The following is a 19,078-nucleotide window of genomic DNA, read 5'->3' on the forward strand; positions in this document are numbered from 1 at the left end:
GACCCGGCGGTTCCAGGACCCAGGGGCGAGCTTCCTCTGGACCCGACGCTGGCTGGTGCTTGGCAACTGGAGCAGCTCCCCCACCCCCACCCCGGAGTTCTCCAGGCAAAGCTGCAAAATGCTCAGAGGCCCACTGAGAGCACCTGTCGTGGTGCCCAGGGTCCACTCTTTCCAGTTCAGCATCCAGGCCTCCTGGCCAGCGTAGGTGCCCTGGGCATGGCCTTTGGTCTGCTTGTGCTCGGAACGGGTGGGCGGGACTTCGTGGAAGAAGGCGCTGGTGTGCTCAGAAGCACAGGGGCGTGTGTGCAGTTCCCGTGGACCTGGGCCCTGTTGCTCCACCGTGACTTGGGGCTGGACCTCCCTGGGAGGCGACAGCATCCTAGTCCAGGCGGGGAGTCGTCCGCAGGCCCGTGTACCTGCAGGGCCGCCTCATTTTTGCAGAGTGAGCTGTGCGCACGTGACAGCTCATCTTCCCAGCCAGGCCACAGCCCCTCACGGGAGCCTCAGAAGGGGGCAGGGTGCGCAGGATGAGAGAGCAGTGTGTGGTGTGTGCACACGCACGTGTGAGCTCACACATAGGCCTGGGACGGGAGAGAATGCGCATCGCCAGACGGCTGGCAGGAGCTGACGTGCTGTGTGCAGACGGCGTGTGCATGACCGGTCATACTCACAGGTGATGATTCCTTCCTTCACATGGCAGGAGATTTTCAAAGCTACGAAAAATGCTCACTGGTGGCGGAAAAACCGAGCCGAAGCGCAGGGCCCCTTCGTGGGTCTCCTCCTCCGTTTCAGCCTGTGCCTGTTTCCATCACTAGACACATCCCCTTAGTAACCTCCCGGGAGTAAGACGATGCTGCGAGGGCCTCACACCCAGACCCGAGGCTCTACTCAGGCAGAACAGGGTCGAGCCGACCAAACCCTCAAGCAGGAATCTCCTATTTTTAAGGCTGAGGGATGGAAATTAACAACAAAACAAAATGGAAAGCAGATGACATTGCAGAGAACCGTGAGGACAAAGCAGAGCAATCATCGTGACCTTCACATGCCCCCGAACTCACTGCTGCCCCAGAAACACCAGGAAACAGACACAGGGAGAACCAAATCCGATCCGGAGATTCACATCATCAGAAATTGGAACATACAGTGGAATTCTCACCAGAACAGAAACGTAAAGTGGCCACGATTCCATGAACTTAGGCATTAAAGCTCTAAAAACATACTTTAAAAGTCAGATATGTTAACAAAGGATAAAAGAGAGATAAAGAGCTATGAAAATAGTTCAGCGCAAAGGCAACTTCAAGATCTCTAAAAAAATACGATACAAACAATTTGTTGATAATCGTTCGGCGAGCCTGTGCCCTGCAGGTGTCACGTCCGGACCCTCCTGGGCCCTTCAGAAGGGCTGCGACGGGCACACACCACTGTCTGCGAGTCAGTGTGGGCCCTAGCCACGCTTGGCTGCCACAGGGGTGACACGGAAGTGACTGGGGCAAGAGCAGGCCAGCGGCAAGGGGCTGGGGGGCATAACGTTCTCTGTCCTCAGCCGGGGAGGCCACCCCTCTTTGGTACAGTGTCCTGCTCTGACCTACCCATGGTGGGGCCACTGCTGTGCGACTAAGGGTTGAGCAGGTGAGACCTTGCACTGCCTGGGACCCGGCACTCCCCAGACCTCTGCTCTCGAGCAGCTGGGGAACAGCATGTCCCTGTCACGAGCCACTGCACGGAGGGCACTGGCCTTCCTCCCTCAGGCTGAGGCTCCAGCCTCCAAGTGTCTCCTCTAAGACAGGTCCACCAAAGCCATCAGGTAGAGTTTCCCAGAAACAGACCACAGCCCAGGTAGCAGGAGCTCCGTAACACAGAGCCCCATCACCTGTCCCCTCCCACACACCTTGGCCAGGATCCCAGGCAGGAGGGCTGCGAAGGACAGCAGGAGCCACCTGGGGAGGCGCAGAGGGGCTGCTAAGCAGCGTGCCCGCTGGGACTGACTGGCCAGGACAGGCTTCGGAGGACCACACCTCGGTGCGACGGCGGGGGGTGGGTGTCTGACCGTCAGCCAGACCTCTCCCTGCCCTGCCCCGGACCACCACCTTTCCCAGCACCCCCGAACCCCCTTCCAGGAAGGCGAACTGGCAACTCCCGTGTGGATGTGTGGCAGCCAGGGGTGCACACCACGCAGGCTCACGCCATGACAGCGTCCTCCTCCAAGGGCAGCTGGTGACAGGAAAGGGGACACGGAATCCCTGCAAGCTCCCTCCTCAGGAGACTCGGATGTAGTCAGGAGCAACTGCTTCTTAAGGTGGTCGGCAACCGGGCGGGCCAGGCGGCAGGGCCGGGAGGTGGACACGCCCTCGGGGTCAGGCGGGGCGTCCAGCCTGCAGCACCAGGTGGGCGCAGAGGGGCCTGGTGCAGAGGGTGGTGTGTGTGAGCTGGACGGCTGTGGATGGGGGCTGGACGTGGAGGTACAGACGAGAGGACGGCTCTTCAGGTGACGGGGTTGACACAGGCCTGGGCGCAGCCAGCTTGTGGCTGCAGTGCAGAGGAGGGGCCAGGGCGAGGTCTGTGTTCACAGCCCAGCTGGAGCTGGAGGCCATGGGCAGGGGACGAAAGACTGTGGTGTGCTTGTCCTAGAGAGTGGCCTGCGGCCAGGGCTTCGCCTCCTTGGGCACCAGGAGAGGCGCACGAGTGCACAGGCACTAGCGAGCACAGCTTGCAGCACTGGGCCTGGGCACTGTCCACCGTGGCACGGGCTCTGAGCAGGGCCCCAGCACCCACGCTTCAGGCTGGATCCACAGCAGTTCCCGGAGAGGCCCCGTGGGGGGCACAGCGCCCCGCCCCCTGGCGCACCCCGCCTGCCTTCCTAGGCAGAAGTCGCCCAGGGCAGCCAAGGGCCTGGGGCTCTGTGCACCTGAGCTCTGCAGAGAGGCGAGAGGGACGAGTCCGGAACCACCGACTCCTGTGGCTGCGAGCTCTGCCAAGACACAGAACAGGCAGTCAGTTCAGGAAGCCCGGGAGCAGCCCGTGCTGACCCGAGGCCCTGTCCCCACAGAGCTCCAGCCCAGAGGTGAGGGTCCACCCACAGCAGCTGCCACAGAGGCAACGTGTCTGTCCACGTCTAGAACTACAAACCTCTGTTAGCAGGCCTCTCACATCCCAGGGAGAACCACGTGGGGGGACGCAGGACACACGGTGGTGCCTCCCAGGCCCATCATGATACGTGGTGGAAGCACAAAGGCCCCAGAGACCCTCAAACCTGGAAGTGCTCCCCCGCTACCCCGGAGGAGGACAGGACTCCCCTGTCCAGGCCACTATCTAGCCCGGGGGACCTGGGATGATGGCTGGCCTCCCCCACTCCCCGGCCCTCAGCCTGTTGTTACCTGATGGAGGTGGCCGTGCTGCTGCGTGACCACCCACTGAGGCCCGCGGCACAGACTGCTGAGGCCCGCGGCACAGACTGCATCCACGCAGCCGGCGGGGAGGCCAACGGTACCGGTCTGTCCACACGAGGGACGATGCCCGCGCAAAGCTACCTTTAGGTGGGGGCCACTGGCAAACATGGGGCTCACTGCAAACCCCGAGTCTGAAGTGCTGGACAATGTGGAGTCTTTACAGCCCAAGAATAGCAGATACAGCTGCTGGACAATGGTGGCCAGCTGGGAGCCACCTGGGCTGTGTCCAGTGCGACTAAGCAATGCTCCACTTCTGATGTGGAACAGGATCTGTCCCGACTCGCGCCTGAACTGAGCTGCTTCCAGCACTGACCAGGAGCCAGCTCCTGTCTGCAAACGCTGGACATGGACAGTCGACTGCTCGCACGCTGGGTGGGACTGGCCGTGAGAGTGTGTGTGTGTGTGTGTGTGTGTGTGCGCGCGCGTGCTTACTCAGGCATGTGCGCTCACCTGGGTGGAAATGCACAGGTGTGTAAAGGGTGTGTTCCTTTGTATTGTGAACCTCTGTTATCAACAATGGCACAGCACAGCAAAACTTTGGAGGAAGAACAGACAGTCTGAGAGTCACAGCACACGGGCCACGCCCAGCGGGCAGCGGCCACACCGTTACCTAGCGTGGAGCTAATGACGCCGCGGCTGCGGTAAGAAGTCCTTCAGCAGTGGCCTGTCGCTGCTGGGCACGGCATCCACGGGTGCTCTGTGCTGCATGCTCCTCTGCAAGGCGAGGAAAGACATGACGCCGCGGCCTCTGGGGGGAGGGCTACACCCTCTGGGGGAGGGCTGCGGGTAGCCCTGCGCATCCCGGGCCCTCTGCCAGGGAAAGGCACCGAGTGCACTGTGCAACTCCTTTGGAGCCAGAGGTGGCCCCAGGGTTGCTGCTGGCAGGGTGCGGTGGCAGAGCAGGACGGGAGACTGCCCAGGCCACCACAGTCGGTCTCAAGGTCCTGCTCCTACACAGACAGCTCCTGGGTGCTTCCAGAACCCACGCTGCATCTGCCTGCTCCCACAGCGTCCCTGCTGCTTCCTCAGCAGAGAGAGGCACTGCCGAGAACTGCCAGGGGGCCGAGGGCACGCCTCCACCTGTCCCATGGCCTCGGTGTCTTGGCACCTCCCACTCCAGGTCAAGAGCCCGCGTCTGGGACGCACCTAGTCTTGCTAGCTCCTCGGAGATGAGGAAACGGGCGTTAGAGAGTCAAGAACCACAAGGTCTGAAGGCAGGAGTCCAGGCAGAAGAGTGAACAAAGGAAGGACCGCCGCCCCTCACAGGCGAGGGACACAGTACGAAACATGGGACGGTGCAGAGGCAGTGCCACACGGGCACGTGCGCAGTGCACGTCACTACGCAGCGTGTGCCAGCTGGGTGCTCCACACAGGGACATGGGAGAGGAACCACCTGTGTGAAGGGCCGGCAGAGTGAATGTTGGTTCCTCCAAAGTTTTGCAGGATGGCGTGGTGTCATGGCAACAGATTGCTCCTCTTTGTGGCCAGGAGCGGGTGTGGCAGGGGTTGTGCCAGGTGAGGGTGCCTGGCCAGAGTCTGGCCCTTGCTTGTGCTCTGAAGCAACTCGCTCCTAACCAGCTGCGTGGACAGCTGGGACGGCCGAGTCTGAGGTGGCCTGATCTAGCTAGTTTTGTAATCCCCTCCTATGACTCGCTGTAGTGTTCCTAATAATGTCATCTGAACTGCTGTCAAGTATGTAGAACGTGAGCTGCAATCATGTCATTTGTTTTAACAAAGTGTGACATGACCCAATTAGAAATACTTCGTTTGCCATTATTTACTTGACCTTAAAAAATGTAGCATCTTCTCAGTTAAAAAAACAGTTGAAAGTGTGCAAAAGATGAACCGTCACTAAGAGGAAAGAGGCCTTTTCCTTGCCGTGGGATCTCCCACCTGAGCCAGGGCAGGGGTGGAGGGGCCCCGGCTGTCCTGACACAGACGCTGCTCGGCCTGCTGACACCTGGCTCTGGAGGCAAAGGCCTTGGCCAGTGCTCAGGAGAGCACACGAGAGGCTTTCTCTGGAACAATCGGGCCTTTAAAAAAGTGAGGAATTTGATAAAGACGTCCAGCATCAGCACGGCTGTGCCCTGGACTCTGGGGGGCCCTGAGCAAACCGCTCCTCTGCCTTCCTCAGTTTCCCCACAGCTGTGTGGGAGGAGGTCTTCTGGCCACCCCCCAGGGGCCATGCTGAGACAGTCTGAGGAGCATCTGGGTGGCTGATGCCGAGTGGCTGTATCTGATAACAAGCGTGGACCCTGCCCCTGCGAAGGACCCCGGGAGGCCAGCGGGTGGTGCTGGGGGGAGACACAGCTCACGGTCAGCAAGTCACCGTGCTCCCTAACGTGCAGGCTGGCCTTGACACCAAATTCACCCCTCGTCCTGTGGCCATGATCCCAAGCATGCAAAAGGCAGAGAAGGTCACCTGTTGGTCAGAAACTCAGACCGCTGGAGGTCTGGGAAAGCATAAAGACGGTGGGCTGCTCAACAGAAAGGCACTGGTTCCTAGCCTGCCCGTCCCGCGGTCCGGAGCCCACACGCAGGAAAGGTTTGGACAGGGAGTGGTTATGGAGGCAAAGCAGGCAGAGAAGGGAGGGTGAGGGAAGGAGAGACAAGAGAGCAGTGAGTTGGTTACAGCACACGAGTCCCCTACGCTCGGCCCAGCAGCCGACCTGAGCTGCAGGGCCGGCCGACGCCCGCGCCTCCTGCCTCGCGCCTCCTGAGCCTGGTTCAGCCTGCTTTCAGTTGGGTGCTCCTCAGGGGCCAAGAGGCCACTGCAGCCCTGCCACTGCTGGCTGAGGAGGTGGGAAGGCCCTCCAGCAGGGGCGCCTGCCAACTCTGCCCGTCTAAGTGCGTCCAGCCAAGCACCTCAATGTCCGCCAGCACCTGCGGGCCAGGCGGCGGCATAGCTGGGTACCCAGAGGACTCTGACTGGAGCCTGCTCTCGTGGTCAGCCTGCATCTGCTGTTTCCCCTGTGCATGGACATGTGTGTCCACCACACGCTATGTGCGGGGTGTCGTCACGAGCACACGTGCCCCTGCGTGGGACCATCAGGGACGTGTGTGTCTCAGAACACCACTGCTCGAGACCTGAGCTCGGCTCCCATCCAAGGCAGTGCCTCCGGGAGGACACATGGCCTCAGGGTGGACAGCCACTGTGCTTCTCCTCCCATGAGCAGGAGGGTCCAGGCCCTGTGCTCTGGTGTTGGAGGTGGCTTTGTCTCGGAGATACTGAGGTGACACCACAGCCTGTGCGTGTGAGCTGGACCCCAAGCCCCTCCAGGTCCTGGAGTGGCCCTCCCTACATCCTCACTGATAGGCCACAGACCTACATGGCCCCTGTCATGGCTGTAGGCACTGACGTCACCCAGGGCGGCAGGAGGCACAGAGGAGGGAGGCCTGGGCTGGTGGCATTGGTCTCAACGTGTTAAGATAGCAGAGTCCTGGGAAGGTTCACAATCAGGGCCCCTTCAACTGCTGGGCTCCGAGGTGGGCAGGGCTGGCCTATTTCCCATCCCAAATAGGGCTGCTGGCACCCCTGGGGGTGGGCATCTGGGCCGTGGAGGGCTGTGGGGGACCGCGGGCCAGGCCGCAGGCGCGTTCCTCTGTTGTGCACCTGCTCTGTGCCATGAGCTCTGCTCCCCGCCAAGGAGCTGTCCTGCCCTACCACGGGCACAAGAATCATTGGGGGTCCGGGGGAGCCTGTCCCAGGGCCCACCTCACAGAGGTGAGAAAGTTACAGGGAGGTAACTTGAAAATCTGTATTTTTAATGACCTCCCAAGGGACTGTGACCCAGCTGGCCCCTAACTGAGGGGTCACCTTCTGCCCTCACTGATGGCCAGGGTCCTGGAGAGGCTGCACAGGTATGGGGCTTGGGGCCTCCCACCTCCCGCAGTCCCCGGGCAGAGGCCAGTGCTGAGGTTACTCTGGAGGGGGACAGAGGCTGAGTCCTGAGCTCAGCTTCCTTTCTGAACCCACAATTCTGCATGTCGGCCAGTTTGAGAGTGTGGAGAAAAGGTAGCCCAACACCCAGCAATCCTTCATACAACGTCAACATGTTGAGCCAAATCCACCTTAAAAATGTAATCTAACCTCTAAAGTAATGATTAAATTCAAATTTCTGTGGATTTACAGAAGATATTTTATCTTTTCTACTAATCTTTGTTCTCTTTCTTCTCTCAGCTGATTGTTTAGGTCAAATCATCAGATTATACATTGATCATCTTGAATTTTTCCTAATTTAAAGTTTGAAATCATGCATCATTATGAAGCTGATTGGCAAGATCTGGGCTGACCTCTGAACAATCCTGCTACTAACGCTTCCCAATCATAAGGCTAGGGTGGCGTACCGGCCGGGGTGGGCTCCGTACCTGGGTCCTTTCCGTCGCTGTCGGCCACAGCTGCCTGCACAGGACTTTCTTGAGGACATCCGGGAGGAGGCTGACGGTGATGAGCAGGATGATGCCCAGCCAGGCAGGCCCACTGGACAGCATGTGCATGAACACGTAGTACATCCTCTGATAACTGAGGAACGGCCTGCAGGCAGGGGACACAGCCAGGGTGGTCAGCCCTCTGGGAGGGACATGGGTCCCAGCGGCTTCCCATGTCTGATGAGGAGCTCGTTTGCTCTGGAGAGTCCTGCTCCTGCTGCGGACAGCACTGGGCAGGGCACCAGCTGCCGGCTCTGGAGTGCTCACGCGAGAGCAAATAGGGCAGGACCTTCCACAGCACAGGGTCCTGGCGGGAGGGAGGGCCATCCTAGAGGGGGCCAGAAGCCCCTGAAGTTCAGCTTCAGGACAGCAGAAGAAACAAGAGCCGAGTGGCGACCCCTGGGCCTGGACACAGCCTGCCCCCCCCCCCCAGAGGTGGGGCAGCCCTGACCAGCAAGAACTCCTGCCACAAGACTCAGCACAGGAGAAACTAGATGTCGGGTGACCCTGGGCGTCTGCAGGTGGAGTATAGGAAACTGAGCACCCATTGGCCAGCCCGCCGTGACCAGGGCCCTGCTTTCAGGTGGTCTGTGTGTCCTGCTCCGTGGTGCAGGTGCCGCGAGCGGGAAAGGGAGAGGCAGAGCCCACCTCCGGCTAAAGCCGATGGGCACCTCAGGTGGCAGTGCTGCAGGTGACAGGGAACAGAGTGGAGTCCTAGGGCACAGAAGCTGCTGCAAAGGCCGGGGTGGGCAGGAAGTGAGTGATGTGGGAGCAGAACCCAGTTTCAGGCGCACTCCAGCGGAGGCACCCTCTTCCCCCACCCGAGGCCTGTCGAACTCTGGCCGGCTGCTGGAGACCCTCCCTAGCCCACTGCTCCCTCCGCCACTGGATCAGGAGCCTGTGCTGCCAGGAAGGAGGGGCTGGGACAGAGATGGCAGCTCCTGGGCAGCAGATGTGGACCAGGGGGCTCTTGGCCTCCCAGCGAGGCCAGCTGCCCAGGGGAGGGGCTGCGCAGAGTGGCCATGCTTCCCTGCTGCTGCGGCTGACCCCTCTACGTGCTCACACCCCTGCGGCCGCCTCAGCTGCAGTGACACTCCCTCCCCCGGCAGCCGGGGATCTGGACCCCAACTCCCTGACTTCCCTGGGGCAACAGGAGCTGCCGGTCACTGGTGTGCACAGCGTGTGACGTGGTGGGGCTTGCACACAGCCTCTTGTGTTGAGCAGTCCCTGAGCGAGGCCGTGTGGCGGTGTGCACTCTTCTGGGCTCAGGGTAGGTCACAACTGCATGGGGAAGTCACCTCTGCCCTCCAGGGCACAACAGGGCCCTGCCTGCTGCAGCGCTGGCCTGTCCCCACAGAGCCTGTCACAGCCCCACGACTCACTCGCCAGGTCTGCGTATCCTGCCACCAGAGTGTGCAGTGTGCTGTCCTTCTGCACGCCAGGGCCCGGGTTCAACGTGTCCCCAGGGCTCATGTGGAGTCTCAACGCCACTCCCGAAAAGGGGCTGTGGCAGCAGGGCCTGGGGAGGTGGTCAGGACACGAGCAGGGCACCTCATGGTGGCATCAGTTGCTTTATGAGAGGACAGTCCAGTGGGCATGCTCGCCCTGTCTTGCCTTGTGAGGATTCCAGTGTCACAAGACCCTTGCCAGAGTCCAGCATAAGCTCAGGGACTTCCAGTCTCCAGGGCCACAAGCCCAGACAACCTCCATGGTTTGTAAGTCACTCAGCCTCAGGTATCCTGTTACAGCAGCAGAATGTGTACTGGACACCTGGATGCAGGCAGGCCCACGGCAGTGCAGGAGGTGAAGGGGACTCACGCACTGAGCCTGGGGAGACGTGGCATGGCCCATAGTGCGTCAATACGTTCATCAGCTCTTACCAGATGATCCCTCCCCAGAGCAGGGAAAAGACAATGTAGAACAGCAGCGACCCCCAGATGACAAAGTGGTTGATCCAAGTCCAGTAGTGTGTGTCCAGAGCCAGCTGCGAGGGAAGAGGGAGGTCAACAGCGTGAGGGAGGCAGAAGGCCGTGCAGGACGAAACTGCACAGAACCCAACGGGGGCTGAACACCTCCTGAAGCTCCCTAGGAAGACCTGAACCAGCTCCTCACTTCAACGCCGCCAGCCTGCCACCAGCTCCTGCTCCTTGTCCCAGCCCTGCCACCAGCTCCCGGCTCCTTGTCCCAGCCCTGCCACCAGCTCCCGGCTCCTTGTCCCAGCCCTGCCACCAGCACTCAGCTCACCCACCCCAGCCCTGCCACCAGCTCCCAGCTCACCACCCCAGCCCTGCCACCAGCTCTCAGCTCATTGTCCCAGCCCTGCCACCAGCTCCCGGCTCCTTGTCCCAGCCCTGCCACCAGCACCCAGCTCATTGTCCCAGCCCTGCCACCAGCACTCAGCTCACCCACCCCAGCCCTGCCACCAGCTCCCAGCTCACCCACCCCAGCCCTGCCATAGCTCCCAGCTCATTGTCCCAGCCCTACCACCAGCTCCCAGCTCACCACCCCAGCCCTGCCACCAGCTCCCGGCTCACCCACCCCAGCCCTGCCACCAGCTCCCAGCTCGCCCGCAGGGGCAGTGCCAGGCTGGGGTACGGCACAGAGATGCCTCTGCGTCCCTTCCTACTGTCTGTAGGCTGGGCGGCAGGGGACTTCATAGGATGCTACTTGGCCTCAGAGAGCTGGCTTCCCAAGGCAGGAGAGCTGGCTCAGGCTGACCTGCGGGCTCCCGCGGGATGGTCCCTTTGAAAGCATTCTGATCTGAATCCGCCCCTGGAGTAGAGACTCCCTCGCTTACTTCTGTTAACTGCAGTTCAGGGACCAGGTCACCCAGGATCGTGGGGACAGGGTGCCTCATGAGTCTAGGCAGGGAAGGGAGCTGGGGTGGCCCTGGGCAGGTGGGTCAGCCTCAGTGTGGATTCACGGCTCAGAGCCCTGGGGTGTGAGACTACTCTGAGCAGCTGGCCACGAGGAGGGCTCTGAGAAGACCCACCTTCAGCGTGACGGTGAACACCATGACCGTGAATACCAGTGTCCCGAAGGTCCAGTTCCCGAACATCTGTGGAGAAGAGCCGAGTGACTGCCTGCGCACGCAGCCCCTCGCTCCCAAGGCCACGGCAAACATGACGCCTAGCCACACAGACTGGAGGATGCGCGGGGCGGGGCTGCTGCCTGCCTGGGCCTGGCCCTGCCCAGCGCTGCCCAGTGAAGGTGAAGCCCCCACAGCTGGGTCAAACGGGCACCTCCTGGCCTCTGCTTTCTGCAGAGACAAGTGACCCAAGTGCCCAGATGTGCTTCTGCACGTCTGAGAACAAGCCCAGGACGTGAGAGGCTGCTGGACAGACACTGCTGCTGGGGACAACACTGAGAAACAGCCAGGAGTGCCGGACACATGGGTGACAGGGAGCACACTGTCCAGCACCTCAGGAAAGGGGACAAGCAGACACACGGGACAGAGCTGGACAAGGGCCGCCCTTCCAGTGGCCAGATGCTACAGATGCCAGCCACCGAGCGCAGGAGGAGGGAGCACCAAGTGGGTTCACAGCTGCCCTCCTCTAGCAGCGGCCTTGGAGGACAGCGGGAAGTACAGACATGTCCAGCCACAGACAACACACCTCCCGCAGAGACAAGGCACGCAGAGTAAGAGATGCCCCTCCCAGGGAGAGGTCAGTCACAGGGAAGCCTCGCCTCCAACAGTGGCCACCATGAAGGTCCTGTCCTCCGCGAGTGGCCCACGCCCAGCCTGTGGGGTGCCAGAGCCGTGCTTCTCAGAGAATGCCCCTGGCCCCCCTCAGGCGAAATCAGAGCTCTGTGTCACAAAGCACCAGAAGGCTGGAGGCAGTGGCCTTCTCAGGGCAGTTTTCAACCTGAGATGCCCAGCCAGGGCCACACCCAGCAGCGACTTCTGTGAGGTGCAGGCCACGAGTTCTGGTCCACGCAGTGAGCAGGGAAGGCACCGGGACTCCGGGGCCCACGGGCTGGGACTTGGGAGCGTCGGCGCTCAGTGCCGGGGCCCCAGAGGCACAGCTGCTCGCCGCACCCTGGGCTCGTGTCCTGGTCAAGTCAGCCTCTCTCCTTGGATGGGACAACACAGGCATGCAAAAGCTCAGATCTGCACCCGCAGAGCTCCTTGGCCAGGGCACCACGCCCGCAGGGCATGCCTAGCTGTGCCTGGGATGTCTCTGGCACCTGCATCTACTGGGTGCCCTGAGTGGGGACGGTGCACAGGGAGACCCTGTGTGGTCCAGAGGCTTCCTGCCTGGGTGCACGGCCTCTTTTGGGGCTGGCCTGCACCTGGGGAGGTCTCAGCCCGAGACCAGCTGCGGCCTGGCACCACCTCCCAAGGCACCTGGGCGAGGGTCGGAGCAGTGGCGCTCGATGAGCGACTGCTGGGGCCCTGGGGAGCCGTAGGGAGAGAGGGGCTCCCTGCCCTCCCACTCCCACTCGTCGGAACCGCAGATGTCTACAAAACCAGACGACAGCACATCATGCCACGTCCCGCAGAGCCTCAGCAGCCGCACACCCGGAGGACATGCTGGGCCGGGGACGGAGGCGGCTCTCCACCTCACTGCCATGCCTCCTCAAGGGGCTGGCTGATGGCAGTCCCAGGGAGACGCGTTAGGCCTCTGGCTGGGGTCCACTAAAACGTGTGAGCCACTGTCCATTTTCACAGGCGGACGGCAAGGCTCAGCTATCTCGAGACCTGAGCTGCGAATTTCAGCCAGGAACTGGGGAAGTTCTGAGCACCAACCCTCTGTGCCCACAGCCCTTGGCCAGGCCACTGGGTGGCGGGCACGGAGCTCCTCTGCCTAGGGCTCCTGATCTCATCTGCATTCAACAGGAGCCATCTGGTAGCTACCAACGGTCCTGGTTAGGTTGAGAGTCTGGGGATCTTGGGTGGGAGGTGGACGGGCCCCCAGGACACAGCTGCCTTTGTTGGCAGGCTGTCAGAGGGACGATCCGACCCCCAGCGACACTCCTCTTCTGACTGCTCAGGACCCGTCCTAACGTGAGGACGCACCCCTCAGCCATGGCCAGCACCTCTGCGGCACACCCCTGCCTTCCTGCACCAGCATCCCAGGGACGGAGCCTCTGGCAGCCACGGTCTCCCTGCCCCTCCCCAGCCAGGTTCCCATGTTCACGGGGCGTCCACTCAGTCCTCCTTGCCTGTCCGACACCTCTGAGGATGAGCATTCTCACAGGACGCTCTGCTTCACACCTTCCAGCAGGCCAACGTGCCTGTGTGGGGGACGCTCCCCCAAGGTACGCCTCTGCTTGGAGTGGTGTGGCCGCACCTCCCCCGCCCCGACTGCGGGCATCTCAGCCACCCTCCTGGTCTTCCCGAATTCTACCACGGCCTGCTCTGAACTCCAGTGTTCACCCAGGACCTGCCACGCGCAGGGACGATGGCAGTGCCTTGGGGTTTGCGCTGTGAAGTCCAGGTGAGGGCCCGACCATCAAGACAGACTTCTAGACGACTTGTAAGATGCACCTGGGCCACGGGGAATGCCATCAGAGCGCGTCTCACCGCCAAGCTGCAACCCCAGAACAGAGAGGGTCGCTGCTGGGAGACGCGGAGCTCCTGGCCTCTGCAGACCCTGCCTGGCACTGCTCCTCTCTGGTGGTGAGTGGGCTCTGGACGCCCGGGACACGCGCACACGCTGGATGCAGGCCGACAGGGCTCCCTGAAGGCCACTGGGGCAGGCCCGTCACACATGGGGTGGCCTGGGTCATCCTGACCCTGAACTCCTGGGCAGCCCGAGTCTCCTCTGTGGTGGCTGGTGACTGTGGTCTTGGATGGCCATGCAGTCTCAGCCGTGGGGGCCTTAGGGGCCTGGAGCAAGCCTGCTGGGGAGTCCAGCACAGAACGTCCCAGAACCGGGTGGGTACCCATTGCCGCCAGGCACCTCCCAGTTCTTAGGTGAGGAGACTGCATCCTGCACCTGCTGTGACAGCCGGTGACATGCAGCTGGGGCCACCCATGTCCCCTGAGGCTGTGTGGCTGCACATGACGCCCTGGGCTGCCTCCACCTTGGACTCTTTCCGACCCCATTTCAAGTTCCAGTGATGTGACAAGGGGCAGGGAGTACAAGGTGGGGACGTGCTGCTGAAACACTTCTCTCAGGAGACAAGGGATGCAGGACGTGGGGTCCCCCAGAGGTAACAGTGGCGCCCCGGCCAGTGGCAGCACAGCCTGGCTGGAGAGGACGAGGGGCCCTGAGGAGTGCCGGCCGGAAGGCCTGAGCAGCAGCTGGCCTGCCTTTCCAGGGAGAGCAGCTGTGTCCTCCCCTGACCAGAGGGACGCATGCAGGGCCTGCCCGCACCACCCCTGACCTCTTCATGGTGCCGAGTCCTCCACTGGTCTCCTCGACCTCTGCTCTAGGAACGTCCAAGAGAACAGGGTGCTGTCAGTACGAGGCAGAGGCCAGCTGGGAAGTGGAGCCAGTGATGACTGCCAGGCCACCCACAGGCCACTACCTCCCGAGACTGAGGTCCAGGACAGGAGCCTGTGTGTCCAGGACACAACAAGAGGCCTGAGCCAGGGAAAAGGCCCGGGAGAGGGAAGAAGTAGAGAGCTCTGGCAGCCACAGTGATGGTGGGGCTGTGCAGGAACCACACAGCCTGGCAAACCAGGGCAAGGAGTAGCCGCAGGGACCTGGGCCCCGGAGCAGCAGCACAGCCTCCGCAGGCTCCAGGACTGAACTCACAGAAGAAGACCTAGGCCACGGGAAAGGGCAGCACCTCTCGGCACTGAGAAAACCAACGAGTGAACAAATCCTCAGGACACACGGCAGGGCCTCTGTGTCCCCACCCACAGGCTGCGGGGCAGACACGGGCGACCACCAGGGGAAGACGGTGCCAGGGACGGGAATGAAAAGCCTTCCGTTGGGAAGCTGCCCTCCATCGCACCTAGGAATGCCAGCCCCATGTTGGGACCCTGGGGGACCACGCTGGGCCCAGGGCTGTGACCCCCAGGGAGGACCACGCTGGGCCCAGGGCTGGCACCCTCAGGGACACTCTGGAGTCTGCCCAACACCCCTCAGCTCCCTGCTGACTCTGCCCTTCATCACCGTGAAGAGGGTTCCGATCCACAGAGCCTGACACAGACCTGGGGTGGGGGACAGGGAGAGAGAAGGCCGGAACACACAGGTCTCTGGCCAGTAGAGGGCAGGAGAACTGACAGCATTTCTACCCACAAAGCACACAGTAGAGGTCACATGTGAAAATATTTTCGAGAAATATTTTAATTGCAGTGCACTCCAGAAAACACAGAGGAAGGACAAACCCACGGTTCTTACCATGTGTGTGTTGGTGGTCACTATCTGAGGGTGAAGGAGGCGGGTAGCAGAGAGAAAAAAGCAAGATACAAATAAAACAGACCCCAGGAAGCACGCCAATGTCGAGCGCCCGGGACGCACCTTGCTCGCTGCGGGGCACGGCCTGCTCGGGCACGCTACGCCAATGTACCCCACGCCCAGGAGTGCTGCCCGATGCCACAGTGGCACACTGGCCCTGAGCTGGCCATGGAAGGAAGGTCACACAGCACGCCCGGGAACCCCAGAGGCCCTGCCCTGCTGCCAAGTGACCCTGGACGTGGCTGCTGGACGCACAGGCGTCTGCGACCCACCCGCAGGGCCTGGGAGCCCTGCTGAGCTACTATTCTCACAGCGCGATCACAGGGGGTGAGGGCTCATCCTCAGCCACCAGAGTACAGTACTGACCTGTCCACCGCTGGTCACGACTGTGTTTTCAAACATGAAATAAGCACCAAAGAAAAACACCAGCGCATCAAACAGCCCCAGGAAGGTCCAGTAGGTGAACACCCTCCAGCGGAGCAGCGCGTTCTTGGCGATGTCCCTGTGGGAAGGGAAGGGGACAGCGTTACACAAGGCGACCCGTGTGGCTGCACTGCTGCACTGCCGTACATGCCTGACCCCCAAACAGGGTGGACACAGGCCACCTGAGGAAGACGCGAGTGTGGTGAGAGCCTCCGTGCCCTGCGGTTCCCAACGTGCGGGCTTTGGGGAAACCGCCTGAGAGCACGTGGAGTCTCCCTGGGGTACTCCGCAACCACCCGCGAGTCTAAATTGGAGGAAAAATACATGCTTGATTTAAAAAGACAAACGGGGACATCAAATCTGCCAAAGATCCTGAATGGCAGTTCTGAAATAACAGAAAAACACCTTTTCTTTATTAATTACATTTTTTTTTAAGAAGAAAAGATCACACTGAAATCAGATCCACCAACATTTCTGAACAGAACACACTTGGTTCTAAAGGGTGATCCAGGCCATGAATTCATGGTCACAAGAAGACATCCTCATCCCTAGTTCTTCCACAGTCATCAAACAGACTGGCCTGACGTGCGTCCCCTCTGCGCCATCTCTGACCTGGGGGCGAAGGCCACACTCCTGCTGGAAGGGCTCCTGGCGGCAAGTGCACAGAACATTGACATCCCCAGGTTTGAACACGTCTGCCGGTGCTGACCGGAAGAGCCGAGGCAGTCCCTGGGTGCTCCTGGGCAGGGAAGGGCCACTGGGAAGGGTGGGGACCCACCTGTACAGCGAAGGGTCTCTCTTGAGCACGTCGATGCTCACGTGCTGCTCCATGAGGCTGTACAGCAGAATCGGGAGGGACGTGAAGCTGATGTTGTAGAGGGTCAGGTACGCGGTGTCGTACAGGGTCTGGAGGGAGAGGGCGTCCGCTGACCACCTCACTTCCTGCAGAGACTGCTGGTGTCCTCTTTCATTTAACACAGAGAACCACAGCTGGGCACAGAGCCACCCTTGCAGGCGGAGGGGACAGCATGACTGCAAAGCCTCGCAGGGCCAGGACAAAGCTGCAGCTGGCCCCTCCTGGCTCTGACCCACCCATTCTGTCACTGCAGATTGCCAAGTGGGGACAAAGGGAAGAAGAAGAGGAACAAGGATTTGCAGTTCTGACAGCCACCCTCCAGATTCACCTGCCTGGTCCTGGATGCTTCAGAAAAGCAGCTGGCACACTGTGCACTGGCACACGCAGGCGTCACCTGGGAAGCAGGGCTGAGGAGCCCCCTCATCCTGTCCCTGTCCCCGTCCTAGGCCACCACCCCTGCCCCTGGCACACTGCAGGGCCTCTGGCCCCAAGGATGACCAGACACCCATGAGTACCTCCAGTGTGTGGCTAATCCTTTCAGTGTGGGCCCTACACCCCAAGTTGGGGGCTGGGAGGTAGGTCCTGCATCTCCAACACCTGAGGCCAGCAGACCCGCCCAGAGGCTCCTCAGCACTGTGGCCTGCGCCTGATCCCGGACCCCGCCTGCTGACGGGCCCCGGACAGTGGGAGGGACAGTGGGAGGAACAGTAGTGAGCTTGCTCACTGTCCCTGTGGCCAGGTGGCCTGGATGTGCCAGTCTCTTCTCCCCACTGCAGCCACCCTCCAGGGAAGGGGAGCAAGGCAAGGGCAAGCCCCTGACTTAGAGGACGTGAGGACTGACCTGTTGCGAAAACCCACAGAAGAACTGGTACAGAAACTGGGGGAAAATGAAGCAGACGTTCTGAAAGGCAAGCCGCAGGCCATTAGGTCAGTGGCGGTCTCCAGAGGTTCAGAGCCTGTCCTACGGCTGGGCAGCCGCTGCCCACAGCACCTACTCTGTGTGGGGACCAACCCAGACGTGCTCTGCGTCCTGCAGAGGAGCACGGAATGGGCTTTGGAAATTCTCTTCCCGTTTCAGTGGCCACTAAAACCCTGCTCTGGCTGCGGTGACATAGACAGTGTACAGGGACTCTGTTAGGAAGGGGTCAGCAAAGCCAGGAAATAAGCTACTGCCCAGGGAGCCGGGCTCTTGGAAGAGGTACAAATGGTGCCCCACAGGCACCCCACTGCCAGAGCCCTCAGCTCCACATTGAGATCTGGGGGGGAGGAGGTGCTGGGGAGCCTCCCGTGGTGAGACGCACCCCTTCCTTCCTGCCCAGGGTCAGGCTGTCCTGGTGGCACATGGGGCCCGAGGGGGAGGTGCAGAGACCGCCTACCTTGTAGAAGAAGTACTGCACCAGCTCAGAGATCCTGATGTAGTAGAAATGCCCGTGGACCAGCAGCATCTTCTTCAAGTGCTTGAACTTGGGTATCGCGTAGTCGCTGTTCCGCGCCGCCTGCCGGCCTTCCTTCCCAATGACCCCTGCGAGCATGGAGAGTGAGGAGCCAGCTGGGAGCCGGCCCAGCCAGGGCGGCCTCCTGTCGCAGCCTCCCCCTGGCTCACCTATGCCCACGTGGGCCTCCAGGATCATGCTGACGTCATTGGCGCCATCACCGATGGCCAGGGTGATGGGGTGCTCTTTTGAAAATTTGATCAACTTAACAATCTAGAAAAGATAACAAAATTTACTCCTCTGCTTTGTCTGCCAGGGTTATTCCCTAACAGTACACCTAGTGGCACACAAGGGTGGCACACAGAGGCAGAGCTGGGGGTGAGGTGAGTCCAGGAAGGGAGTGCTGCTGGCTTGGAGCTAATTCACCAAAGCCTGCTTCCCTCTATACAGCAGAACGGCATCCCTATTTGGAAACCAGCAGAATAAAGTGAGACGTGGGAGATACGATGGCGCCAGGCTGCGAAAGGGCCATCAAGTGAGCTGCATGGCCGGCCACGACTCAAATACCAGGGCAGGTGCCAACTCGGCTCCGTGAGCAGGTCTGCAGAGCCGGGCTGGGTGTCAGGCGGCGAGTCTAAAGAGCGAGCCGGGGTTCCCCGGCTATCTTACTCTTCAAAACTGTCCTGTGCGCAGACCTAACCTGACTTCTAGGGTTCCAAGCTTTCTCTGTGGTCTCCCCCACGTAGGTGCCAAGTGCACTGGTGTAGGGGGTGAGACTGAAAGATGGGAAGCAGGTTTCAAGATGAGAGACTGGCATGCAAATTCAACGTAGAAAGCTTTTCAAAAGCCAATTGAGAAATTAGAAGTGGTACAGAAAACCTTAGCTGCATCCGGGAAGTAACTGAAACAGATTTAGTGGAACATATTAGAGGAGGGAAGGAACGAAGTAAGTTCATAGCAAACAGGATGCACATGATTCCTGAGCCTGGGGCACCTTCTCTGAGAACTGCCCAGGGAGGCCCTGGCTCTATCTTAGTGAGAGGTGAGTGTCACACATGTCACGTGCTGACAACCAGTCCTTGCACTTGGTTCTTAGAGTTTGTGCACGATTTATTTTACCTTAACCACTGGGCCACA

The 19,078-nt window shown here is 60.8% G+C and overlaps 1 protein-coding gene across 5 annotated transcripts in view; it reads right to left on the reverse strand.

The window, feature by feature from the left end:
* Nucleotides 1–447: 447 nt before the first annotated feature.
* Atp11a (ATPase phospholipid transporting 11A) overlaps nt 448–19,078 on the reverse strand; it is a 118,622-nt gene continuing 99,991 nt past the window's right edge. For 2 of the 5 annotated variants that reach the window (XM_077795112.1, XM_077795108.1), the window contains 9 exons: nt 18,112–18,214; nt 17,885–18,030; nt 17,350–17,409; nt 16,431–16,558; nt 15,596–15,731; nt 10,867–10,932; nt 9,755–9,858; nt 7,815–7,980; nt 448–2,968 (listed from right to left, as the gene is read on the reverse strand). In XM_077795112.1, the coding sequence (XP_077651238.1) occupies nt 2,858–2,968; nt 7,815–7,980; nt 9,755–9,858; nt 10,867–10,932; nt 15,596–15,731; nt 16,431–16,558; nt 17,350–17,409; nt 17,885–18,030; nt 18,112–18,214 (1,020 nt within the window). In that variant the 3' untranslated portion in view covers nt 448–2,857. Of the gene's footprint in view, nt 2,969–4,056; nt 4,161–5,868; nt 5,954–7,814; nt 7,981–9,754; nt 9,859–10,866; nt 10,933–15,595; nt 15,732–16,430; nt 16,559–17,349; nt 17,410–17,884; nt 18,031–18,111; nt 18,215–19,078 lie in introns of those variants that run through there. The other 3 variants (XM_077795109.1, XM_077795110.1, XM_077795111.1) reach the window with 3 other exon arrangements.

This window comes from Urocitellus parryii, chromosome 2, assembly GCF_045843805.1.
Source record: "Urocitellus parryii isolate mUroPar1 chromosome 2, mUroPar1.hap1, whole genome shotgun sequence".
NCBI classification, from domain to species: Eukaryota; Metazoa; Chordata; class Mammalia; order Rodentia; family Sciuridae; genus Urocitellus; species Urocitellus parryii.